The sequence below is a fragment of the Eurosta solidaginis genome, chromosome 4 (assembly GCF_040869045.1).
Source record: "Eurosta solidaginis isolate ZX-2024a chromosome 4, ASM4086904v1, whole genome shotgun sequence".
NCBI lineage: Eukaryota > Metazoa > Arthropoda > Insecta > Diptera > Tephritidae > Eurosta > Eurosta solidaginis.
The window spans coordinates 52,104,686-52,132,435 of record NC_090322.1 but is presented as its reverse complement, the minus strand read 5'-3'; the positions used below and the strand labels follow the sequence as shown (position 1 = coordinate 52,132,435).

Genomic DNA, 27,750 nt, shown 5'->3' with positions numbered 1-27,750 from the left:
TCTTACTAATTTATTCTGCTTTGTTATATCTTAGTATTATATCGTTCACAGACGATGTTTTATGGTAGATATGGTCATATATATTCATGAAATGGAGTGTTTACAAATTTAATACAAATTAATTACGTACATAGATGGCAATGGGAATCCCAACGTTAAATATCCGAACATTAGAATCTTCATATTTCCACCCGAAAAAAAGTCTAAGTGCCCTTATTGCGATTTTTATGGAACTGTTTATTCACTTCACTTAATTTTTTCGCACTTTAAGTACTTTATTTTTTTTCTTTCATTTAAAAGTTGTTTAGTAAACTCTGCCTTCTTTCTCATTACATATTTTTTTATATTTTTATTTTATTTTTTATGAAGGCATCCTCTATTCTATTCAAAATTTTCATTTTGTGTCACACTTACATATATATTTATACAAAATTAAACTCGGTAAAGCGCCAATTGCATACCTAACGGGTGGTGTGAAATAGGCTAAATTCCTTAGCACATTTCTTCGTTTTTAACTAAATGTTAAAGTAAATGGCCGATATATGTGTATGGGTGACATAGGCCTACTGGGGAACCGAGCATCCAAAACTAACTTCGGTAGCGCGCCCACGGGGACCTCCCGGGTAGTGTGGAAAAAGCAATTTTTCAATTCAATTTCAAGTAATTTCACCATAACTCTATGTAAATTGCATTTGATTTTAAATATTTTTTATATTTTTCTTTAAGGAGCTCCATACCAAAACGTTATAAATACATTTGCAAAGCTTGTAGAAAATTTAAGAAAATACAATCAAAAAGTACAACGTCTTAGATCAAATTCAAAATTTTAATGAAACATTTAAGTAAGTTAGACCAGTTTGCTATATTTCCACTCACTGCTTAACTATTAACGCAATATTGCACTACCCCCAACACTGGATGCATAGACTTAGTTGACAAAAATACAAGTTGGTCGAATTTCGACCACAGGCGATATTAGTTATTACTTAATGTAAGTATTGTTTTCAATAAATCCGTTTAGCTTAAAACTTTTTTTTAATTATTTTATTTTCAAATTTTTAGGCTTAGTTGCCTATTATTTCTCATTCTATTTAGTTCATTTAGTGACTCATTATTACAAGGACTCGTTCCTGACAATTTGTTAAAATCTAAGTCCTCGAACTCTAAAGTATTTTGATGTCAACTATACCGAACTGTGTGTAATATTTGTTCCAAATATGAGCCAAAATGAACCACAGATACGAGTATTTTTAATATCTCGATCCTTGCCGCACCTAGCGGGATTTTTTTTCATAAAGCGATTTCTATTTATGTATGTAATATGTGTTCCAAATATGAGCCGAATCGGACAACAAATACGATTTTTTGAAATATTTCGATCCATGCGCCACCTATCGGATTTTTTTCTTATTATTGCATTGTCATCGGGTTCTGAACTATATTCCATGTTTGAAGCTTGCAGCTTGTCGGGAAGTTACTTAAATTTTAATTACAAAATTCGTGCCGCCTGACAGGCCAAGCTAAATAAAAACGTTTAATAAAAAACAATATGGTATGAAAAACAGTCTTCTTTCAAAAGAAATATTCATATGGCTACACTGGTTCTCTTCCTACGATTATTGCTCTTTTAGCTGACCTTGAGTGGGGTGCTCCCATAAGTTTTAACTTTTATTTCTCAGAATTTTTTACCAATTTACGTTAACGAATAATTAAAAATAAGCTCTCATTCATATGAAATATATAAACACAAATGCCGACTTGTGTAATTTTCTAAATGACATCACATTTACTCTCCATATATCTATCACTGAAATGGGTAGAACATTTGCTCGGAAAAGAAATTAGTACGCTTTTGCAAGCGGTGCCGGTGGGTCGTGTTTATTACTTATACTAGAAATTGAGGAGAATAAATATTGTGTATTAACTAAATAAATAAAAAAAAATGCAAAAACTAGTGATTTAAATTATTAAAGGTATCTTATAAATAAAATTATATTTATGTATGCATTAGTTGTAATCGGCTAATGAACTTAAATATTATTAAATGCCATTAGTTTTGTGCTACGTCAGTGAGTCACTTTATTTTTCATTACCCTTTTTTTTTTTTTTGTTTCGAGTAAATTGAGTATCCTTACCTTGGTAGTTGCATTGCCATGTCGAAACTAAAAAAAAATGGAAAGAGGTGAAAATAAAATTAAAAACAAAAGAAAGTGTAAGTTTTTGTTAATTGCTGAATCGGCTAAAATTTTACACACAAATAAATAACAATGAAACATGAAAAAATACACATACTTATGAATATTTAAATAGGGGGCGTTCCATGGCAACTCATTGGGTTTATGTGTTTTGCATCATCGATTCCGCAAAAATATGGACATTGCAGCTAGTAAAAGGTCTCTACAATTTTTTAAAATTTCTGTTCCATCCGATACGCAGTTATGAATATTTGGTTCTTAGAAATGACGAGTCTCTTTAAAACCTGATGAAAATATTTATGAATTGTGTAAATTTCTAATACATCATTTTTGGTGAAAAAATATGCAAAAAAATTTTACTGATTAAAAAGCAGTAAAAATTTCGTATGAATTATTTTTCAAATAATTTATTGAAATACTCATTCAGATTTTGTTTTGCATGGAAATCTTAACACCACTTCAGAACGAAATCGCCCAGCGAGGCAATCAATGTGTGCGTATGTGTACACGTACATAATATATTTGTGTGTGTATTGTTTACAGCAAAGCACTGTTGCCATTGACCAGTTTGCATGCATGCTTATGCAAACATCAACTTTTGGAATTACAATTTTTCATGGTGCAAATGGCAGAAACAAATACTGAATAAGAATTTCTAGTTCATTTATTTGTAACCTCCAATTTTATATAATAATTTTGGGATATTTCAACAAAGGTTTTAAACAATAATTACGCCTTTTTGTCTAATAACTGCAAATGGTCCAAACATAGCACATAAAAGTTGAATAGGCAACTCTGTCTTGTGAGAGAGCGATCAGCTGACACGTTCTTACGGAAAAACTCAAAATTGTTTTCTACGTTCCGGGCTACGTACGTACGGGCGTTGCACGTCGGTGAGTTTTCGTTTACATTGCACACTCATAAGATAGGTCGTGTCAGCTGACACGTTTTTGGTACGTACGTTCGTGAGTAACTGCCGCATTATGCATGGTTTTTTTATGCAAGTTTAAACTCCAGTTAAAGTTGACTAGATTTTAACCTTGCCACTTTGTTCGATAACAAAAAATGTTGCTGCTCATCTCAGCTTCAGCGCCCAAAGTGGCCCAAGCGAGCAAAGAAGTGAAAGCACATTAAGGACACAGGTAATACGGAGAAAAAACAATCAAGAATCTGCAGTATAAACTCATAACAAACAACATTATCATAACCGTGGTATGCCTGTCGTAAGAGGCGACGAAATACCAGATTCAAGGGGTCGTGTAGCGCAACCTTTTCAGGTTGCCAGCGCAATATATAGCTTCTCCAAACCCAATTGTCAACCTCACCTTCTAGCGGCGAATCCCGTTTCACTAACAGACGAGGCTCTGGCGACCCCAAGCTCCTCATGGAACTTGAGGGTGGGGAGGGAGGGATGGCCTGAAGGTTTACTGTGGCCATATAAATCGTTCCCGAGATGGTCGGGCTAGCACCTTAATGGAGCTGTGTTACCGGAGCGTATCGGATCTGTATCCGGCAAAGGACCATCACATCTATAACACTCCCCAAAGCCATTGGGGAGTAACCTTATCGCTACAACAACAACGTCATAACCGTGGGGGTGCTTCCCCCGGCGACATATGTATTTATGTGTCGACTTGTATGGACGAAAGTTAACCGATATCGCGCCATCGTTTTTCGATAGGATTTGGGATCAGGAAAAAAAGTTCCACTACGAATACCCAAAAAAATAATTTTAGTGTAAGTATTATTAGTTCAAAGGCGGAGGGTAAATATTATTTCCCATTCAAAAGTTATCACTAAAAATAAAAAAATAAAATAAATGTAAGGCGCTATAACCTCCGAAGAGATCTAAGGCCAAGCTTCTCTTCCAATTTGCGTCGTGCTCCTCTTGATTTTCCCTACAAATTGGCCGGACGGGACCTACATGTTTTATGCCGACTCCGAACGGCATCTGCAAGGCAGATGAGTTTTCACTGAGAGGTTTTCATGGCAGAAATACACTCGGAGCGCTTGCCAGTCACTGCCGAGGGGCGACCCCGCTTAGAAAAATTTCTTCTAATTGAAAAACCTTATTTCTAAAATTTTGATGTTGCTTTGCCCGGGAGTTGAACCCAGGGCGTACGGTGTGATAGGCGGAGCACGCTACCATCACACCACGGTGGCCACTAAAAATAGGTTTTGTAAATATGAACTCCCGATGCAACCAGTCCATTTTGATCACAGAACCTGGAACGCCAGACATGTAGGGTAAGCCCTATCCATTAAATAATGTTAACTATTATATCATAGGTCCGATTTACTGAAATTTCAAAAGAATATATGGTTTTCACTGCGAGTTAAATGCATTACAATATTTCACTAATTAATTTAATCGAAATGTAAATTTTACTTAAATTTGTTTATATTTAACTCTAACTAGTCGTAATATTGTAAAATAACTCTAAGGAAATAAATATTTTACCACTATTAAATGATTGAAACTATAATCGCCGAAATGTATGTCAAAAATCCCCATTTTCAGATCTATTCATTTTTGTTTGGAGTGGCATCATTGATAAATGTTATAAAAAATGTGCATTTTTACAGCGCTCTCTCGAAACAAAGAGTTGCAAATCCATTCATCTATGGCAGAAGATATCACACTTAAGGCTGGTTTCCATTATGTCAAAACTACTGACATCAAATATTGACATCATGTGACAGCTGGTCATTTGGTGTCAAAAGCGTTTTCATTACATCTCCTTAACTGACACAAAGTATGAGTGTCAAACGCCTTCGTCAAAACTACGCGTCAATTGATTGACCTTCCGTTTTCATTTCTGATGTCAAACCTTACGTGTCAGTTGATTGACATTCCATTTTCATGTTTGATGTAAAAGCCTAAACGTCATTTTTTGGCAGATGATCAGCTTTATATAAATATAAAGAATATTAGAAAGTAAAATAATATAAACAAATAAAATGCGTAAAAATATAAAAATTAGTATAGCTACTGCCGCTCTTTGTTTGGTAACATGGCTACGAGCTTGGCAAAATAAAAGGTATAACCAAAGAAACCCGAAACAGTGGTAGATTCGACCCGGTCTGCGGAATAGAGAGACAGTTGGGTTTTATTCTACGTTGCGCACTAAACTGGTCAAGCGGGATCCAAAGTGGCTAAGCAATTTTTTGCGAATGTCTGTGGAAGATTTTGATTTTCTTGTGGAGCGCCTCACTCCATATATTTGCAAGAAAAAAACAGTTTTTCGAAAACCTATTTCGGTTGGCGAAAGAATTGCTGTTACTTTGCGTTATTTAGCAACTGGCGACAGCTTTTCTAGTCTGATGAGTGTTTTCCTTCTGGGGAAAACCACCATTTGTAAGATAATACATGAGACATGTCGGACTCTTTATACTGTTTTAGGAGAAGAATTTTTAAAGGTGGGGAGCGTAACATGTGTATTCCTGCAAAAAGCGTTAAAAAATATGTTTTATCTTCCGTGAAGGTTCCGAGCACCCATGACGAATGGACGAAGATAGCTGACCGTTTTAACGAGCGATGGCATTTTCCTAATTGCTGCGGGGCATTAGATGGAAAGCGTATTGCTATTCAAGCTCCATCAAACTGCGGTTCAGAGTATTTCAATTACAAAAAGTATAACAGCATTGTCCTGATGGCTTTGGCGGATGCTGACTACAAATTTTTGTTTGTTGAAGTTGGGGCATATGGCCGTGAGTCTGACGGGGGCGTTTTCGCAAGGTAAATCACATGCATGTTGCACCAGAATTATCATAACTTAATCAAAATTTCAGATGCCCTCTTTCAAGTGCTCTTGCTGACAACACATTAAATTTCCCGCCTCCAAGGCCACTTCCGCTAGAAATTGCTGAAATGCCTTTTGTGATTGTGGCTGATGACGCGTTTCCCATAAAAACATACTTAATGAAACCATTTTGCTATCGGGAACAGGTGATGTCGCACAAAATTTTTAATTATAGGCTATCGCGGGCAAGAAATGTAATTGAGAATGTGTTCGGAATATGTGCGTCCCGTTTTCGAATTCTCAGAAGACCAATGGATGTGAAACCGGAGCATGCGAAAGATATTGTCCTCGTGATTTGTGTGCTACATAACTTTCTCCTGACACGAAAATCCATATACATACAAAGATGTGATGTTGACGATGATACTGAGGGAACTGCTGTGAGAGGTAGCTGGCGAACAGAGCTGGGGGAAAACGGGATACTCCCATCAATTAGGCCAAGCAGCACATTAGGTAGAGGGACAGACAACGCGATGAATGTGCGCGAAAATTTTATGGAGTATTTTATGACGCCACACGGTGAAGTGGCATGGCAGTATAACAGGACCATATTGCATAACTCATTTCAAAGTTGTGAATGAATACCACCCCACATCAGGCAATTCCACGTACCCGATTGACTTGGAGTTTACCCGGCCAAGAGCTGTTATTTCAGCATATAATCTATACTTTTCCCTATATCACTTTTCGTAGCGAATGTACATATATTTGTGTGTTTTTAATAAATTTCATTTTAAATATAGAAACCACACAAATTAAAGTTTCAAAGTTTTTGTGTTACAAAAACCCAAAAACGATTATTTGATACTCGTTTTTGTTCCATATCGAATTACGGAAAGCCACCCCTGCATAATTGAAATTTTTTAAAAGCGCCTAAGTAAGAAGTACAAAATTTAGGTAAACTTAAATAATCATAAGATTTTGCAATTTTATTTAATTTTTTTATAATAAACAAATTAGTTGCATATTGGTTACACAGTACAACAAATTTCGAATTTTTCGTAACATAATTATAACCATATCTGGGCAGGGTGCATTAAAATTTTAGTGCACTCAGAATTCCGCTATCACTAAAAGGTATACACCTTTTCCAGTTTAAGTTCAGAAATTTACAATTCAAGTTCAGAAGTTTCCAATTCATATTCAGAAAATTAAAATTCAAATTCAGAAAATCACAACTCAAATTCAGAATTTCCAATTTAAGTTCAGAATTTCCAATTCAAGTTCAGAAAATTACAATTCATATTCAGAAAATTACAATTCATGTTCAGAAAATTACAATTCAACTTCAGAAAATTTTACTTTGTGCTTTGAACATTTTTTTCACACTTTTTTCACACATGTTCGTAAAAGTAATTGAGTCAAAATTCCTATGATTTTACTTCATTCTGTAAATGTAAATACACGTGCGCGGCCAAGGTAAAAAAAATTTTTTCACATTCATACAAAGTATAATATATAAAAAGCGAAGCGTAATGGAATGTAGCGAGGTTTCTCTGATATTCATATGGAAGGGTTTTTTGTTTACATATTTATTTTGGAAAAGCCACATGCTCTTTTGAAGAGGAAGCTATGTATGTATTTATGTACGAATTAATAAAATTAACATATATGTTTAAACAATTTTGCATGCACAGATTTCCTTTGGATGAAATAAAAATACCTGAACAATTTTCTGTACTTAAATTGTAATTTTCTGAATATGAATTTGAAATTTCTGAACTTGAATTGTAATTTTCTGAATATGAATTGGAAATTTCTGAACTGAAACTGGAAAAAGTGTAGTGGTACTTCAAATGAAAATTTGTACACTGTGTCCAGGTATGGATATAACACTAAGTACTGAGCTTTACAGTTTGTTAAATTACGCATAAAAATAAAATAAAATAAATTAATTACTTCATTAGCAAGAGAAATAGATTTGAATTCATTTATAATGGTGGAACCATTTTCACCAATTTTGCCTACAGTAAAATTACTTAACTACTTTTCTATAAAAGCCGTCGAATTTTCGTAAAAAGTAAAGTTTTTTTTTTAAGAATTTTTAAAACTGTTTTAGTACGCTGCAGCTAGCAGAACATTGGTCAAATGAGCGGACGGAAAAATTAATTAATGAAGTGGAGTCGACGGAAGGGACCTGGAACTTCTTGTCCAAAGAATATAAGGACAGGAATGCCAGGGAAGCCCTTTGGCAAGAAATTGCAGTTATTATGTAGCTGCCTAGATCAGAGGTATCCACAATATTAATATTAATAAAAATTAAAATTACTGTCGTAAATACAAATTGTTACCTTTATTCACAAAGGCCATAACCTACATTTTTTTCGAAAAAGCAAAAAAAATAATTGATGTTTGCTTCTCCTGTAAAACTTGAAATATGTTGGTTAGGGCCTTTGTGAATCAAGGGGACGATATACATATGCGTTTTCTTTAATACAAGGTGTCAGACGCGGTATGTTAATTGGAGTCCTTTATAAATTAAATAAATTTCCGTTGAATGGATCCTTAATCTATCAGATATTCTGCTGGATAGACCTGTAGAAGAATATAAATTAATAAGATCATCCATATGCAGTGCAAGTATTCACCTCTGTAAAGCCTTTCTGAAATGTGAGTACAACCTCATAAATATTTGATTTAAAGTCGTGTGCATGTTGGGGATTTGAGGCTTCCCACAGGCGTCCATTTGAGGCAACAAATTGTCCGACATCATCCCAAGCATCACTTTTTGTAGCAGCAGTTACAGTTTCTAAGCACCGCTCAACAACTTTGGCGTAACCATCCTCATGACAATTGTCATATCTTCGTCGCTTTGTGCCTGATGTGGATGGTGTCGCAGAGGACTCTTCTGGAGAATGTTCGGAAGCAGATGCAGATCCAAGTGATGGGATTTGGCTTTTCTAAATTGAAATCATATACATATTTTGGATGAGTCAGTATTATTATATGAGGAGTGATTAAACAAAAGGCCGTATTGCCATTTTCCACTCAATGCGGGATTTTAATGAAATAGGCCCGGAAAACAAAATTAAACATCTTGTCTTCAATGGAAACTGCTAAAAGACGCTACTTCCTATATAAAAGATCTGTCAAAAACTAAATTTCATAAAAAGGGCATATTTCTTTGAGTTTCAACCAAGAGGAAAAAGAAACTCCATCTGCGGTATACGCTTACTGACCCGCTAGCCGGAAATGTTTTGACAGATAACCGAACGATTTGTCAATTCAACTGTCGGTAAGCGTTTACCGGAGATGATGAAAACGGCTTATTTTAGTATTCCACTTCTGTATATACTTACATGTTTCAAGTTCGAAGTTGTTGGCGCTTCACTTCGCATCATTGGTTCTAAAAATTTAAGGGATGCGTGTATAGGGTTTGCTGTAGACGACGTTGACCCTTGCCCACTCTTTGTCTCTCCCATTTTATTAAATGCGGCCTAAATTTGGAGAGAAAGACAATATGATTATTATTCTGTAACGTATTTGAATGTGACACCAAAGACAATAAATTACTATAAGCTGAGTCAGTTCGTTATAGTGAAATTACAATTTGGCACTAACAGCGACGGTGGCAGTGGCTACTTTTTTTTAGGGAATGTTCAAGTAATAACTCACATTTGCACAGTGGCAGTAAGAAGCAATACAGCCGAGTTTAGCACTGTTTCTAAATTCACTGCCGCTGCCACGATACTGCTACTGCTAAATTGTAGTTTCACTATTACTTTGTGAAATCGACAATAAATCCCACAATATCTTTGGTGACACAAAACACAATAACTTACCCGAAACGAACAACGAAGACTGTTCCACTTTGTGGATACCTCTGACCTAGGCAGCTCCATAATTTCAGCAATTTCTTGCCAAAGGGCTTCCCTTGCATTCCTGTCCTTATATTCTTTGGACAAGAAGTTCCAGGTCCCATCCCTCGACTCCACTTCATTAATTAGTTTTTCCGTCCGCTCGTTTGTCCAATGTTCCGCTAGCTTTCGCACTCTTTTTTTGGTTGCAGGGGTTGGTGGCGCGGCTTCCATTTCGTCCATTTATCTAGTTTTCATAAATTAAACGAAAACAATTTAAATACATATGTCAATCTTTATATATTATATTAAATAATTAATTTCCTTACCTTAAATTTGCAACTTGATTTTTGGCTTACGAAATCAGCTGCGTAAATGTCAAACCTAGAGAAAAATGCCAACATGCTGCCAAATGCATTTTGACAGTCAAATGATGCCATATCAACTGGCAAACAGAAATGGGACCGTTTTCATTTAGCTGACATTTTAATTGACACAGCGTAGTCAAAAGTGACGACAAACACAAATGACACTATATGAAAACCCGTTTTCATTAAAATGGCAACGTTTGACGTGAAATTTGACATAATGAAAACCAGCCATTAGTCATCATTCACAATGGTACAAAGCCGCAACAAAATCCCCAAGTCGCTTGCCGGCAGAACCTGGGGAAAAAATAAAGAAACGTTGCTAACCACGTACAAAGTAATTGAACAGCCTCTCATGTGCTACGCATCATCAGTTTGATCGCCTGGTCTTAAAAACACATACTGGAAAACGCTGCAGGCTTGTCAAAATGCTGCAATCATAACTGCCACGGAATATTCCCTTATGACCCCTGCACATCACCTACATATTGAACTCAACATTAAAGAGCACAACGAAATGCTGAACAGGCAGTATTTGCTAAACCGTCACAAACCCGGACGCCCTTCAAAGAACTGCTTGATCTAGCTCTGCCTCCACAGGGTTTAACATCTCAATAAACACTATAATGAAATCCGGCACCTGCCAACACAGCCGTTTGATTCAGACAAGCATAAGGAGGCCCTAGGCAAAATCCACAAAGAATCGGTAATCGGGAAACATCAACATCGATACACCTTTTATGTCAGCGCGGCAAAAAATCGTGCCACTATCGGCGACCTCAACGCATTGTGACACCTGGCATTCCAACTTGCCAGTCAATTGCAATGGACATAAAATTCCAGAACAATTAGATAATACTAGGTGCACACTGCACCCGAGGCTTAGCCTTGCAATGACCACCTGTCCATACTCCTTTCATAAGTCTGTCGTATTTTATTGATTCTGAATACCGAACTTTTATTACCTTATAAAAAGCTAATTTGGATGGCTGTAAAGAATTCTAGGCGCGCTCTTTTTCAGCTCTCCTGATTCGAATTCATATTTGCCCCCACCATTTGAGAGCGCAGGCAAGTGTTCCTTCTATAATCTAGGTACTCTTTGGATAGCGTTTACCTTCCGTCATTGAATTTTTGGGATAAATTTGCGGGCGTTATTCCCATAGAGTCGGGCATAGAGTCACTTATTGCCGAGTCATACCTGATGAACAAAAAAAAAAAAAAAAAAAAAAAATGCGCTTTACTTCGGCTCAACTTCTAAAGAATATAGGATGGCTCTTGAAGTACTCGAGAGAACAGTTCTCCGTAAGAGCCAAGGATTTCATTAAGATGAGCTGTACGAGTTTTAATCAAATATTAACTTACTGGAGTGAAAAAATGTCAAATACTTCGCTGTTTAGCTTATGTTATGCGAATGAATAATAATGTTCTGGGCTGGGCCGGAAAGCATTCTTATTGAAATCCGAATTTGAGAACAGAGAACAGAGACCTCCAATGAGTTGTGAAACCAGCTGAAATGATTAATGCTGGCGATGATGATAAGGGCATCAATCAAAATGAAATAATTGCAGTTCGGTAATACTTTCTTAATTGATTGCTCCATGAAGGTACTATGCAATAGTATGTGTTCGACAGGTGAAGATAAACTCGAGGGAGAAGGCGAATTGGTAGATAGAAATAATAGGTAAGGGGAAGTAGGGGAGAAGAATAGTCAAGTTCTTGGATAATTTGCTGAGACTAATCAGCCGTAGCATTGTAGTTGAACTACCAATATTTAAATAAACAAAATTGGAATTAAAAAGGGTATCGTTATTTGATTCTCTTGAATAAGATGAAAACCTTGTGTTAAAGATTTAATGACGTAGATTAGAAATTACTTTGTTATTATGAGTGGAACCTTTCTTCAAATACAGAATTTTTGTGGAGTTCATATGAGGACTTCCTCTTGATCTAATCGTGTGAAACCCTCATTAAACATATCTCATTATGGTTATTGACTACTTTGCTTTTTTTTTTGACTTTCATTAAAGATCTGCTTCAAATTTAAAGAGAGATAACAAAATTTTTGCGAAGAAACAAAGAAGTTATAAGTGGAAAATTGTTGTGAAATCAGAAAAAGATGCAATCATTTCAATGGTCTTATAAATGAAGTCAACGGAAACCGACTGCATAGCGCCGGCCTTATATCGACTCCTGCTTAATTATAAACTTAATTCCGGTATAAGTAACGAAATAATTATTTACGCAAAATCACGGTAGAAAATAGCAAACCGTATGCGCCACTATATAAACTTCCTGTGAATACGCTAAGAGAACGCTACAAAAAAATCCATCTTGTAATTGATTGATTGTCAGTGAGTCTCACGGATAAGATATCACACATGTTCTGTACACAATTAGGATGTTCCAATGAGCTCTTGATCACGACCAAATCTCACTCGAACGATCTGGATCATTATTACAAGGACTCGTTCCTGACAATTTGTTAAAATCTAAGTCCTCGAACTCTAAAGTATTTTGATGTCACCTATACCGAACTGTGTGTAATATTTGTTCCAAATATGAGCCAAAATGAACCACAGATACGAGTATTTTTAATATCACGATCCTTGCCGCACCTAGCGGGATTTTTTTTCATAAAGCGATTTCTATTTATGTATGTAATATGTGTTCCAAATATGAGCCGAATCGGACAACAAATACGATTTTTTGAAATATTTCGATCCATGCGCCACCTATCGGATTTTTTTCTTATTATTGCATTGTCATAGGGTTCTGAACTATATTCCAAGTTTGAAGCTTGCAGCTTGTCGGGAAGTTACTTAAATTTTAATTACAAAATTCGTGCCGCCTGACAGGCCAAGCTAAATAAAAACGTTTAATAAAAAACAATATGGTATGAAAAACAGTCTTCTTTGAAAAGAAATATTCATATGGCTACACTGGTTCTCTTCCTACGATTATTGCTCTTTTAGCTGACCTTGAGTGGGGTGCTCCCATAAGTTTTAGCTTTTATTTCTCAGAATTTTTTATCAATTTACGTTAACGAATAAATAAAAATAAGCTCTCATTCATATGAAATATATAAACACAAATGCCGACTTGTGTAATTTTCTAAATGACATCACATTTACTCTCCATATATCTATCACTGAAATGGGTAGAACATTTGCTCGGAAAAGAAATTAGTACGCTTTTGCAAGCGGTGCCGGTGGGTCGTGTTGATTACTTGTACTCGAAATTGAGGAGAATAAATATTGTGTATTAACTAAATAAATAAAAAAAATGCAAAAACTAGTGATTTAAATTATTAAAGGTATCTTATAAATAAAATTATATTTATGTATGCATTAGTTGTAATCGGCTAATGAACTTAAATATTATTAAATGCCATTAGTTTTGTGCTACGTCAGTGAGTCACTTTATTTTTCATTACCCATTTTTTTTTTTTGTTTCGAGTAAATTGAGTATCCTTACCTTGGTAGTTGCATTGCCATGTCAAAGCTAAAAAAATGGAAAGAGGTGAAAATAAAATTAAAAACAAAAGAAAGTGTAAGTTTTTGTTAATTGCTGAATCGGCTAAAATTTTACACACAAATAAATAACAATGAAACATGAAAAAATACACATACTTATGAATATTTAAATAGGGGGCGTTCCATGGCAACTCATTGGGTTTATGTGTTTTGCATCATCGATTCCGCAAAAATATGGACATTGCAGCTAGTAAAAGGTCTCTACAATTTTTTAAAATTTCTGTTCCATCCGATACGCAGTTATGAATATTTGGTTCTTAGAAATGACGAGTCTCTTTAAAACCTGATGAAAATATTTATGAATTGTGTAAATTTCTAATACATCATTTTTGGTGAAAAAATATGCAAAAAAAATTTTACTGATTAAAAAGCAGTAAAAATTTCGTATGAATTATTTTTCAAATAATTTATTGAAATACTCATTCAGATTTTGTTTTGCATGGAAATCTTAACACCACTTCAGAACGAAATCGCCCAGCGAGGCAATCAATGTGTGCGTATGTGTACACGTACATAATATATTTGTGTGTGTATTGTTTACAGCAAAGCACTGTTGCCATTGACCAGTTTGCATGCATGCTTATGCAAACATCAACTTTTGGAATTACAATTTTTCATGGTGCAAATGGCAGAAACAAATACTGAATAAGAATTTCTAGTTCATTTATTTGTAACCTCCAATTTTATATAATAATTTTGGGATATTTCAACAAAGGTTTTAAACAATAATTACGCCTTTTTGTCTAATAACTGCAAATGGTCCAAACATAGCACATAAAAGTTGAATAGGCAACTCTGTCTTGTGAGAGAGCGATCAGCTGACACGTTCTTACGGAAAAACTCAAAATTGTTTTCTACGTTCCGGGCTACGTACGTACGGGCGTTGCACGTCGGTGAGTTTTCGTTTACATTGCACACTCATAAGATAGGTCGTGTCAGCTGACACGTTTTTGGTACGTACGTTCGTGAGTAACTGCCGCATTATGCATGGTTTTTTTATGCAAGTTTAAACTCCAGTTAAAGTTGACTAGATTTTAACCTTGCCACTTTGTTCGATAACAAAAAATGTTGCTGCTCATCTCAGCTTCAGCGCCCAAAGTGGCCCAAGCGAGCAAAGAAGTGAAAGCACATTAAGGACACAGGTAATACGGAGAAAAAACAATCAAGAATCTGCAGTATAAACTCATAACAAACAACATTATCATAACCGTGGTATGCCTGTCGTAAGAGGCGACGAAATACCAGATTCAAGGGGTCGTGTAGCGCAACCTTTTCAGGTTGCCAGCGCAATATATAGCTTCTCCAAACCCAATTGTCAACCTCACCTTCTAGCGGCGAATCCCGTTTCACTAACAGACGAGGCTCTGGCGACCCCAAGCTCCTCATGGAGGGTGGGGAGGGAGGGATGGCCTGAAGGTTTACTGTGGCCATATAAATCGTTCCCGAGATGGTCGGGCTAGCACCTTAATGGAGCTGTGTTACCGGAGCGTATCGGATCTGTATCCGGCAAAGGACCATCACATCTATAACACTCCCCAAAGCCATTGGGGAGTAACCTTATCGCTACAACAACAACAACAACGTCATAACCGTGGGGGTGCTTCCCCCGGCGACATATGTATTTATGTATCGACTTGTATGAACGAAAGTTAACCGATATCGCGCCATCGTTTTTCGATAGGATTTGGGATCAGGAGAAAAAAGTTCCACTACGAATACCCAAAAAAATAATTTTAGTGTAAGTATTATTAGTTCAAAGGCGGAGGGTAAATATTATTTCCCATTCAAAAGTTATCACTAAAAATAGGTTTTGTAAATATGAACTCCCGATGCAACCAGTCCATTTTGATCACAGAACCTGGAACGCCAGACATGTATGGTAAGCCCTATCCATTAAATAATGTTAACTATTATATCATAGGTCCGATTTACTGAAATTTCAAAAGAATATATGGTTTTCACTGCGAGTTAAATGCATTACAATATTTGACTAATTAATTTAATCGAAATGTAAATTTTACTTAAATTTGTTTATATTTAACTCTAACTAGTCGTATTATTGTAAAATAACTCTAAGGAAATAAATATTTTACGACTATTAAATGATTGAAACTATAATCGCCGAAATGTATGTCAAAAATCCCCATTTTCAGATCTATTCATTTTTGTTTGGAGTGGCATCATTGATAAATGTTATAAAAAATGTGCATTTTGACAGCGCTCTCTCGAAACAAAGAGTTGCAAATCCATTCATCTATGGCAGAAGATACCACACTTAGTCATCATTCACAATGGTACAAAGCCGCAACAAAATCCCCAAGTCGCTTGCCGGCAGAACCTGGGGAAAAAATAAAGAAACGTTGCTAACCACGTACAAAGTAATTGAACGGCCTCTCATGTGCTACGCATCATCAGTTTGATCGCCTGGTCTTAAAAACACATACTGGAAAACGCTGCAGGCTTGTCAAAATGCTGCACTCATAACTGCCACGGAATATTCCCTTATGACCCCTGCACATCACCTACATATTGAACTCAACATTAAAGAGCACAACGAAATGCTGAACAGGCAGTATTTGCTAAACCGTCACAAACCCGGACGCCCTTCAAAGAACTGCTTGATCTAGCTCTGCCTCCACAGGGTTTAACATCTCAATAAACACTATAATGAAATCCGGCACCTGCCAACACAGCCGTTTGATTCAGACAAGCATAAGGAGGCCCTAGGCAAAATCCACAAAGAATCGGTAATCGGGAAACATCAACATCGATACACCTTTTATGTCAGCGCGGCAAAAAATCGTGCCACTATCGGCGACCTCAACGCATTGTGACACCTGGCATTCCAACTTGCCAGCCAATTGCAATGGACATAAAATTCCAGAACAATTAGATAATACTAGGTGCACACTGCACCCAAGGCTTAGCCTTGCAATGACCACCTGTCCATACTCCTTTCATAAGTCTGTCGTATTTTATTGATTCTGAATACCGAACTTTTATTACCTTATAAAAAGCTAATTTGGATGGCTGTAAAGAATTCTAGGCGCGCTCTTTTTCAGCTCTCCTGATTCGAATTCATATTTGCCCCCACCATTTGAGAGCGCAGGCAAGTGTTCCTTCTATAATCTAGGTACTCTTTGGATAGCGGTTACCTTCCGTCATTGAATTTTTGGGATAAATTGGCGGGCGTTATTCCCATAGAGTCGGGCATAGAGTCACTTATTGCCGAGTCATACCTGATGAACAAAAAAAAAAAAAAAAAAAAAAAATGCGCTTTACTTCGGCTCAACTTCTAAAGAATATAGGATGGCTCTTGAAGTACTCGAGAGAACAGTTCTCCCTAAGAGCCAAGGATTTCATTAAGATGAGCTGTACGAGTTTTAATCAAATATTAACTTACTGGAGTGAAAAAATGTCAAATACTTCGCTGTTTAGCTTATGTTATGCGAATGAATAATAATGTTCTGGGCTGGGCCGGAAAGCATTCTTATTGAAATCCGAATTTGAGAACAGAGAACAGAGACCTCCAATGAGTTGTGAAACCAGCTGAAATGATTAATGCTGGCGATGATGATAAGGGCATCAATCAAAATGAAATAATTGCAGTTCGGTAATACTTTCTTAATTGATTGCTCCATGAAGGTACTATGCAATAGTATGTGTTCGACAGGTGAAGATAAACTCGAGGGAGAAGGCGAATTGGTAGATAGAAATAATAGGTAAGGGGAAGTAGGGGAGAAGAATAGTCAAGTTCTTGGATAATTTGCTGAGACTAATCAGCCGTAGCATTGTAGTTGAACTACCAATATTTAAATAACCAAAATTGGAATTAAAAAGGGTATCGTTATTTGATTCTCTTGAATAAGATGAAAACCTTGTGTTAAAGATTTAATGACGTAGATTAGAAATTACTTTGTTATTATGAGTGGAACCTTTCTTCAAATACAGAATTTTTGTGGAGTTCATATGAGGACTTCCTCTTGATCTAATCGTGTGAAACCCTCATTAAACATATCTCATTATGGTTATTGACTACTTTGCTTTTTTTTTTGACTTTCATTAAAGATCTGCTTCAAATTTAAAGAGAGATAACAACATTTTTGCGAAGAAACAAAGAAGTTATAAGTGGAAAATTGTTGTGAAATCAGAAAAAGATGCAATCATTTCAATGGTCTTATAAATGAAGTCAACGGAAACCGACTGCATAGCGCCGGCCTTATATCGACTCCTGCTTAATTATAAACTTAATTCCGGTATAAGTAACGAAATAATTATTTACGCAAAATCACGGTAGAAAATAGCAAACCGTATGCGCCACTATATAAACTTCCTGTGAATACGCTAACAGAACGCTAAAAAAAATCCATCTTGTAATTGATTGATTGTCAGTAAGTCTCACGGATAAGATATCACACATGTTCTGTACACAATTAGGATGTTCCAATGAGCTCTTGATCACGACCAAATCTCACTCGAACGATCTGGATCTGCACTCAACTTATGTGTGCTCATAATAGAGTGCCTCCTGTTTACAAACTTTTTGTCCCTAATCGCCCCTAACATTTTTGGTTTAAATTTCAAATCAAATTATCAAACTAGTAACAAGTATTATTAGTTCCTTGAACCATGTCACAAATGCGATCTATTTTCCATATAAAACTGTATGAGATTTTGCATTTAATAAAAAAAACTAATTTACTATTTCTTTAAAACCGGGTTCGGCATTTAAATACGTCCAAAAATGTTGGAAGACGTGTCTGAGGCTGATATTAAAAATTGTAATTCTATCAGGAGCTATGTGTAAAAACCATTGCACATTTTGTTGTGGTTTTTGTATTTTTAATAATTTGTTGTAGTTACGCCAATGGAATATATATCGTTTTTTTGCATGATTTAAAATGAATATAATGTAATTATTTATGGCAGTAATAATTTGTTTAAGGGGCCAATTAAACTTCCTTAACCTCAATACCATAGTCGTATCCATACCCATATCCATAACCATCTCCAATGTGATCGATTAATGGTGCCTAACGTAAAAATCGTGAAAATAAAACATAAAATTTTAAAATATATAGTTTTATTCTAAACTATAAAATCAAATATTTTTAGGTTATGGATATGGCGAGAAACCAAAAACCAATTGGTTGGCTATGATATGGTTATGGCTTTAGCGTTATGGTATGGCACCATTAATCGATTACATTGATTTCCATAAGGTTGGTTCGATAGCTGTTTTATCTGGTTATGAATAAGTCACCATTAATTGGCCCGTAAATAAAAATTTATAAGGTGTCGAGAGGAAAAAATTGAAAAATATAGGACACCCTACATTTTAACGTGAGTTGTGGTGTTTTGAAAAAAAAAAAAAATTAATAAATAGATAAAAATAAAAATAATAATCCAGAGATCGGGCTTTTTTCTTTTGGACGTTGTCACCTTATGTCCCCGAGTGGCGCAATTGCTAATCCTATTCATAATCAACATCTAAAACTGCACAGCTACAGAGAAAGCTCATCCGCTGAGAAACAGTAAATATAATTTTAGATATACATGTTTTCTATCTGATATTTTGAATTGCAATTTCAAACTAACTAATAAATATGTACGTCCCCTATTGTTGATCGTGGCTTCGATGTGCCAGTTACTTTGCTCCCGCTCGTCACAGGTGGAAGGCTCGGGTCCACCGCTGTTCATTAGTTATGATGTAAGTTTGTTCACAATACGGCACGGATACAATCGGAAAATTTATATTTTTTACAATAAAATAATAAAGATATAAAACAACAACAAGCGCATTTAGTGGCTGAATAATTGCTTTGATGATTTCGAATATTCGTGTATTCGTACGTAGACTTGCAAGTGCAAACCAAACAAAGATGTGGTCAAAACAAACAATTTAGTGCGATAGTGTTAGATTAAAAATTATAATTCTTATTAGAAATGCACAAACTTATATTCATGGAAACGTAATAATAATTAGAATGTGGTTTCCGTAATGACAAGAGAAGACTCGGGCTTAAGTTGAAGATAGAAGTTGCATGAGATATTGTGGCGAATTTTCACATCACTAAATAAATGCACAATAACAAAAACATTAAAGCAAGCTACATAAACACATTAATCATCATTTACCCACATACATACAAGGCAACGAAGAGATAACTCACACACACTACTTTAACCGAAGTAGTACTCACACTACACCCGCATATGGCTATAACCCACTCCCCAGCCAGCATTTTATGAAATTTTTGATCATAAAATATTCAAATATCATACCCCAAGATGATTAAAAACGTTCAAATTTAAAAGTATTTTCCCACTCAGCATTTAGGTGATTCAATTTTGAATTTCCCTACATATCAATACAATTTGATTACTCTTTCTGACAAAATAATGAGTTATCATACAATTGAACAAAAGAAATAATCAAATATGAATACTTTTGATGATTAAAAACTAAAAAGCATTTTTCGATCACTTTTTGGTCCTTTAATGACCAAATTTTAATATTTCATAAAAACCAACAAAAAGAATAATCAAATATGTTTACATGATTTTAATAATCGGGGATTGCCCATATTGCTTTTTCAAATGTATGAAAACATTTATTTGAAGCAATTTTTTAATTTTATAATTTATTTAATAATTTGGGAAAAATTTAAACAACGTCCGTCCTGATGTCACGTTGTTTAAATTTTTCCCAAATTATTAAACAAATATGTTTACCTTTGATGATCAAAAACTGAATATAGTTTTTCAATCACATTTTGGAATTAAATTTGAATCAAATGTGTTTACTTTAGGTGATCAAAAATTTATAATCATTTTTCATTCAACTTTCTGAATCTTTTATGAATATATTTGTTGACTGAATAATGAATGTTATACTTGTTGAAATTTTACTTTTCATTAAAAATTTTATTTTTTTCACATACACATATTTTTTCAATCATGAAGCTAAGAAAAAATATATAAAAATTTTATTATTTATGCAAAGATATTCTTCAAGACAAAAATAATGTAATGCTGCTCGTGAACGAAGATTTCCCCAACCATTTCTCCTCTTCAGCTTCCCAGAAAATACATAATGATTGGACAATACATAGGTTGTGAGATATTTGAACCCCAGGTAAGTGAAACTATCTTGACATACCTGGATACGGCTTCAACATCCCGTATCATATCCGTATTTTAAGATGCAGACGATAATGCTGATGTTGGATATTGTAGTCGCAGGTGTATATCGGTCAAGTTTGTTTGCGAGTTAGCTCTGGTTTGAATAGCTCACTTTCGCATGCTTTCTTCCCCTGATGAAATAAGATTATTATGTAGTATCATATTTTGAATGAGATATGAAGAATAAATGCATTATAATAGCATTCAAAAATGATTGAAAAATCTCAACCAAAACGATTGAAATATGTTCACGAATATGATTAGAAAATGACTGTGAAAAGCAGTCAAATATTACTCTAAAACTATTAAAGCTCAATTTTATAATGATATCAAATATGAATAAAAAGCGTTTCGAAATAGGAATCATAAATGATTATTCAGGAATAATAACATTTATGGTACATTTTTCTCCCGACGATACGTTAATTTTCGAACAGAAAATGGTTTTAAATTTGAACGTTTTTAATCATCTTGGGGTATGATATTTAAATATTTTTTGATCAAAATTTTCAAAAAATGCTGGCTGGGTTCTATTCGAAAATTAATGTATCGCCGGGAGAAAAATCTACCATAAATGTGATTATTCTTGAATGATTCATGTTTCGAAATGCTTTTTATTCGTATTTGGTATCATTGTAAAATTGAGCTTTAATTGTTTTTAGAGTAATATTTGAATGCTTTTCACAGTCATTTTCTGATCATATTCGTGAACATATTTCAATCGTTTTGGTTTAGATTTTTGGATAATTTTTGAATGCGTTTATGATGCATTTATTCTTCATATCTCATTCAAAATAAGATACTACATAGTACTCTTATTTCATCAGGGGAAGAAAGAATGCGGAAGTGAGCTATTTGAATCACAGGTCACTCGCAAATAAACTTGACCGATATACACCTGCAACTACAACATCCAACATCAGCCATAATCGTCAATATCTCAAAATACGATACGGTACGGTATGTTGAAGACATATCCAGGTACATACTTATGTCAAGAAAGTTTCACTTACCTGGGGTTCAAATAGCTCACAAACTTTGTATTGTCCAACCATTATGTATTTTCTTGGAAACTGAAGCTGGAGAAATAATTGGGGACATCTTCGGTTACGAGCAGCATTGACAATCTTTTATATACATAATTAAATAAAAATTTATATATTTTTTCTAGCTTCATGATTGAAAAAATGTGTGCACGTGAAAAAATAAGATTTTCAATGGAAAGTAAAATTTTAACAAGTATAAAATTTATTGTTCAGTCAACAAAAATAGTCGGAAAAGATTCAGAAAGCTAATTGAAAAATTATTAAACATTTATGATCACCTAAAGTAAACAATTTGATTCAAAAATGATTCCAAAAAGTGATCGAAAAATGATAGCATTTAGGTGATTCAATTTTGAATTTCCCTACATATCAATACAATTTGGTTACTCTTTCTGACTAAATAATGAGTTATCATACAATTGAACAAAAGAAATAATCAAGTATGAACACTTTTGATTATCAAAAACTGAAAATCATTTTTCGATCACTTTTTGGAATCATTTTTGAAGTCCTTTGATGATTAAATTTATATATATAATATAATAATATAATATTTCATAAAAATGAACAAAAAGAATATTCAAATATGCTTACCTTTCGATGAACAAAAACTGAATATAGTTTTTCAATCACGTTTTGGAATCATATTTGAATCAAATGTGTTTGCTTTAGGTGATCAAAAATTTATAATCATTCATATGAATAATAAATTTTATACTTGTTTATATTTTACTTTTCATTAAAAATCTTGTTTTTTTTTACATACACATATTTTTTCAATCATGAAGCTAAGAAAAAATATATAAACATTTTATTATTTTTACAAAAGATATTCTTCAAGATGTAAATAATGTAAATGTGACCGAAGATTTCCCCAACCATTTCTCCACCTTCGGCTTCACAGAAAATACAATACTAAGGTTGTGAGCTATCTGAACCCCAGGTAAGTGAAACTATCTTGACATACCTGGATACGGCTTCAACATCCCGTGTCGTATCCGTATTTTAAGATGTAGACGATAATAGCTGATGTTGGATGTTGTAGTCGCAGGTGTATATCAGTCAAGTTTGTTTGCGTTAGTGATTCGTATAGCTCACTTCCGCATGCTTCTTCCCCTGATGAAATAAGATTACTATGTAGTATCTTATTTTGAATGAGATATGATGAATACATGCATCATAATCGCATTCAAAAATGATTCAACCAATACGATTGCAATAAGTTCACGAATACGATCATAAAATGACTGTGGAAAGCATTCAAATATTACTCTAAGACTATTAAGGTAGACATGAACTACAAATATACATGTATATAGCTAATAACCAAGTAAGAGATACAATTGTTCTGGAATACAGTTTCGCGAAATGACTAGACCTTAGGAGAAATGGATGAACGAGAAAACTGAGAGTATAAAAGCAGAGCGAGCTGAGTAGTCAGTAATCAGTATAAGTGTTATTGTGAAGTACTTTCAAAGTAGTCTAATAAATACCATTTTGCATTATTGAATATTGGAGTTATTTATTCAACAGTTTAGCGATTCGAATGTTAGCAGAAGGTTTGGAATAAGCAGAATTTCCCTAAATTCGCTACAATATGTATGTTAGTTTCCTTCTCTTTCTAACACACTGACGTTTGACACTAACTGAAATGTCAAACTAGTGTGGAATGAGCGTTTGACACTGAACAAAGTGTCAAAATTACCTGGGTTGCTGCCATCGGAATCGATGAAGATGCAAAAGTTAATGTGATGGTGAAATTTTTTTTGGATACATCTACTATGAAATGCATAGTGTATTACATGGGACATACCGCAAAGTTTTTACAAAAGTAGTAGTCTTGGGTATCCGACTTTGCGTACTTATATCAACATTAAGAACTCGAAGACGGAAGTAAAATTTTTCCACTCGTTAAAAAGTAATCCGCACAAAACGGCAGTACATTTACTTTTTCCGATACAGTCTATTGCAGTTATGTATGCAGGCTGGTATATTTCTTTGATTATGATAAAACCGTCATTATCTGCGAACTTGCACCTGAAGCAAGTTCAACCGTGATTATCGCGTTTGAGTCATAGCCATCATTTATAAATAATTTATAATCGTCAAGTTCAAAGTTATATTGTACACATGTGCGCAGATTAATTGTGTATATACAGTTGCTGACAGTTTGAATGGTACTGTGTTATTCTCTTTCATATTGTAACGCATTTAGGGAAATTCCGCTTATTTGAAACCGTCTACTAACGTTCGAATCGCTAAACTGTTCCACACTCCAATATTCAGTATTGCAAACTGGCCTTTATTTAGATTACTTTGGGAATAGTACTTCACAATTATACTTCACAACCAATAGCGTGTTTAAATCAAACCTTATTCATTATTACTCAGCATGCGCTGCTTTTATACCCTCCGTTGCTTCGTTCGCATATTTCTCCTAAGGTCTAGACGTTTCACCTTCTAGAACTTTTGTATCTTCTGCTTGGTTACCATCCATATACGTGTATATTTGTAGTTTATAGCCATATGCGTGTGTATGTGTGAGCAACTACTTCGGCTGATGGCTACATGTGTGTGTGTGAGATATATCTTCACTTCGAGCTGCTGGTTATATGTGCATGTACATAAGTTTGCCTGCTTACTGTATTTGTTGTTGTTCATTCATTTAGTAGCAGCTTAGTGAGGCTAAAACTCGTCACAATATCATCAATGAGCTTCTATTACATTTTTTTCGCTTTATCGGCGCAATTTTTTGAAGAAGGTATTCAAAATTTATTATAGGGATTTCTTAAGTGAAGGTTGGAGTAGGAATGGAGGTTGGAGTGGGAGAGACAATGAGGGTGGGAGTGAGAGTTGGGGTGGCAGCGGGAGGGGTAATAGAGTGAGAAGGGGAGTAAGATTTTAAGTGGGATGGGATAAATTGAATAAGGGATGAACAATAAAAAGAAAAGTGGAGATTAAAGTAGTCGAGAATGGTATAGAGAGAGAAAAGGGGGAGCGAGGCTTCCTTTTTGAATGTAGCCAAACTAATTTTGGGGCAGGAACAAGTCTGCCGAGTACACTAGTATGAAGTAAGTTAAAAATTATATGCAAAGATACAAAATTTATTAAATGGTTTTTAAAGCTCAAATTATAAAATTTTGAGAGTGGTTATTGTAATCGCAAGCGCATTCCCAAAAATTAAGGAGAGTATTACGGATTCTGGTACAAGCCCGGCTGAGGCGGTCGGATGTAACTTTACCAGAAACAAATAGTTTCAAGATTTTTGAGAAGAGCTTCGTCGGCTTCTTATTGGTAACAACACATATGTTGTTATAATAGGCTCATTATCGATAGCCAACAATTATCGTCGACTTGTCGCTTTGTAATCGACTTGTTATTGCCGAGTCATCGGCTTCTTGCTTCTTATCGGTTTGTCATAGAAAGGTTACACATTTGTCATCGATTTTATATTAAAATTTTATAGGTATCTGCATGGTATAAATATTAGCAGGTAAAACCATTTACTCTTATTGGCGGCCATAATGTTTTTTTGATTTAAAAAAAATTTTAAAATCACTCTCTTAAACTTTGTGGAAATGCCAAACCAAAGCAAACGAAAAAAAAAAAATGTTGGTTTGATTTTTTCATTTCTTTTAATGCCAAAAAAATAAAATGCTTATGAAATAAGTGAAAAAATATTTCGAAAAGTTTTGAAATCGGTTTTTATGTACATACATATGCAAAAAATGTATTACCAATATAATGGATGCTTCAACACGTGCTATTTTTGCAAAGGGACAAAAGAAAAACCCTTACTTAAACTCTTCTAATTAAGAAGCGAATGTTGGACACCACCCCTACCGATTTTACATTCATCCTTCTTCACTTGGTTGATACGTCTTTAACCCTTGAATATGCTTAAACTTCACTTTATAAGAGATCACCAGTCTAAAGTGTCCTCGCTACTGCGGAAGAAAATGATTTTGAAGATATTCTTTGGTTTGTTTTGGTCCTTTTCCTCGCGGTTAGAAGATACATTTTTTAATTGGCGCTTAACCGTTTAGGAGATGCTGGTCGTTGCGTAACAAGTCACTCCAGCTAACCCTGACTGAATTTACCGGCTGAACGGTTAAAGTCAGCCGCCGTGGTGTAGAGCTAGTGTGTTGACCTATCCATCAAAAATATTTAAGACAATTTGTATAAATGGTATTGATTGTACATCGGCATTACACTGGCACCAAAAGTTCGTCCGAATTAGCAGATACATTTTTGGGTCAGCACAAAACATGTATTTAGGGGAGCCAGTTCGTAGAAAAACGAATACACGATAAGTAGCCTTCGAATTAGATGGAAAGCTAGACCTTAATCTCCTCAGATATATATCACACCAAATTGTTATTATTAGTAGATATGTATCTCTTCCGTAAAACTTGGCGGTAAGTCGGGGTCTTCTCGTCGCGCAGACGCTGATACATTTCTAAACAATTTGTTGAAGAAAATTCCTCAGACAATACAATTCTTGAATTGAAAATTCTATAATGCCGTTGACCGTTGAGATTTCTTAATTTCTGGTTATTTCCACCAATAAAAGATTCGGTTTTGGATAAAATATCATAATATTAATGTTAGAACGCAAAAATATATGGTAATTGTATACGACAGCATGACACTGGTAATACGCGTCCAAAAATACAGAGAGAGGTGTCAAAAGACTCGTATTGACCTCGACAACAATAATCCGAAGGCGGAAAATAAAAATTGTAGATCGTTCAAAAGTGCTCCGAAATCGAGGATGGGATCCATAGTATTTTTGCGCAGAATAGCTTTCTGCATTTTCGGCCTTTGGCCGCGTTTATAAAAAATTACCTTGGGTGGGTTCAACACCGGTTTGGGGACCAAAACTATATCCGCGGAAAACACTTATGTTCACATTTTTTTTGTGGGTACCACAAAATTATCAAAATTACAACAACCACATTAAAATTTTCAAAATTTCTTTTGTAAATATCTCTTGACATACCCAAAATTTTTACCTCCGCTTTCGGATTTGCGATCCTGGATCCAAAACGCGTCGTTTGATACCCTTCTTGATATTTTTGGACGTGTATTAAGAGGGTCATGCTGTCGTATAGAATTACCAAATATATTAGAGTTTGTTATATTTTTGTTATGAAAACAACACCATAATAAAAAAAATAAAAATATGTGGGCAGTGAGAATTTTAAAATTTTTTTAAACGTCATTTTGGCTTTCACCGGTTTTACCTTGTAATATTTATACCATGGGTATCTGTATCATAAAAAGCCGGGGAGCCATCGTTAAGAAATCGAAAACTTTTAGATAACAAATCGATAGATTTTCAATAGCGAAATCTATAACTTTTCCATAAGGCGCCGATAACATATTGACAACACTCCGAGCACAACCCTATAGGCTCGTTCCATTTCAAGACACCCGGTCCGCGCAGGACATGATTTTTGATTTCGATGAAATTTTAATATGTTGTTCTTTGTTTAAAATAATGAAACACATGTTTTTTTTTTTTGCCACAAAAAATTTTTTTTTCGGATTTATCGGCAATTGAATTCCATAAAAGGCAATCGGTATTTTATTCACCTATTTTTTCAACTGTCAATAACCTTGTCAAAAATTAACCGATTCTCATGACTTTTTCTTTGAAATCTTCTTTATTACATTTACTTTTATATAACTTTATAAACAATACCATATATGTACTTTAAAAAAAATTTTTGTTTAGTATTTAGTAAAAATTTATGACTTTTTCAAAAATTAATTTCTCAAAAATGTTATTTTTTTGTTGTTTAAACTTTTTTTATATTG

At 34.6% G+C, this 27,750-nt stretch overlaps 2 protein-coding genes across 8 annotated transcripts in view; one reads left to right on the top strand and one right to left on the bottom strand.

Annotated features, from left to right (window-relative positions):
• The first annotated feature begins 1,806 nt into the window (after positions 1-1,806).
• Abca3 (ATP binding cassette subfamily A member 3) overlaps positions 1,807-27,750 on the top strand; it is an 84,511-nt gene continuing 58,567 nt past the window's right edge. The window contains exons 1-2 of one of the 7 annotated variants that reach the window (XM_067781586.1): positions 1,807-1,973; positions 12,191-13,476. The gene's annotated coding sequence lies outside the window, so the exon portion shown is untranslated. Of the gene's footprint in view, positions 1,974-12,190; positions 13,477-13,619; positions 13,713-19,304; positions 19,407-27,750 lie in introns of those variants that run through there. The other 6 variants (XM_067781587.1, XM_067781588.1, XM_067781581.1 and 3 more) reach the window with 6 other exon arrangements.
• LOC137249751 (uncharacterized) lies at positions 6,897-10,227 on the bottom strand. Its single transcript, XM_067781591.1, has 5 exons — positions 10,125-10,227; positions 9,781-10,042; positions 9,298-9,435; positions 8,587-8,898; positions 6,897-8,533 (listed from the first exon to the last, which is right to left on the bottom strand). The coding sequence occupies exons 2-5, from the start codon at positions 10,036-10,038 to the stop codon at positions 8,504-8,506; spliced, it is 738 nt and encodes a 245-aa protein (XP_067637692.1). The 5' UTR covers positions 10,039-10,042; positions 10,125-10,227; the 3' UTR covers positions 6,897-8,503.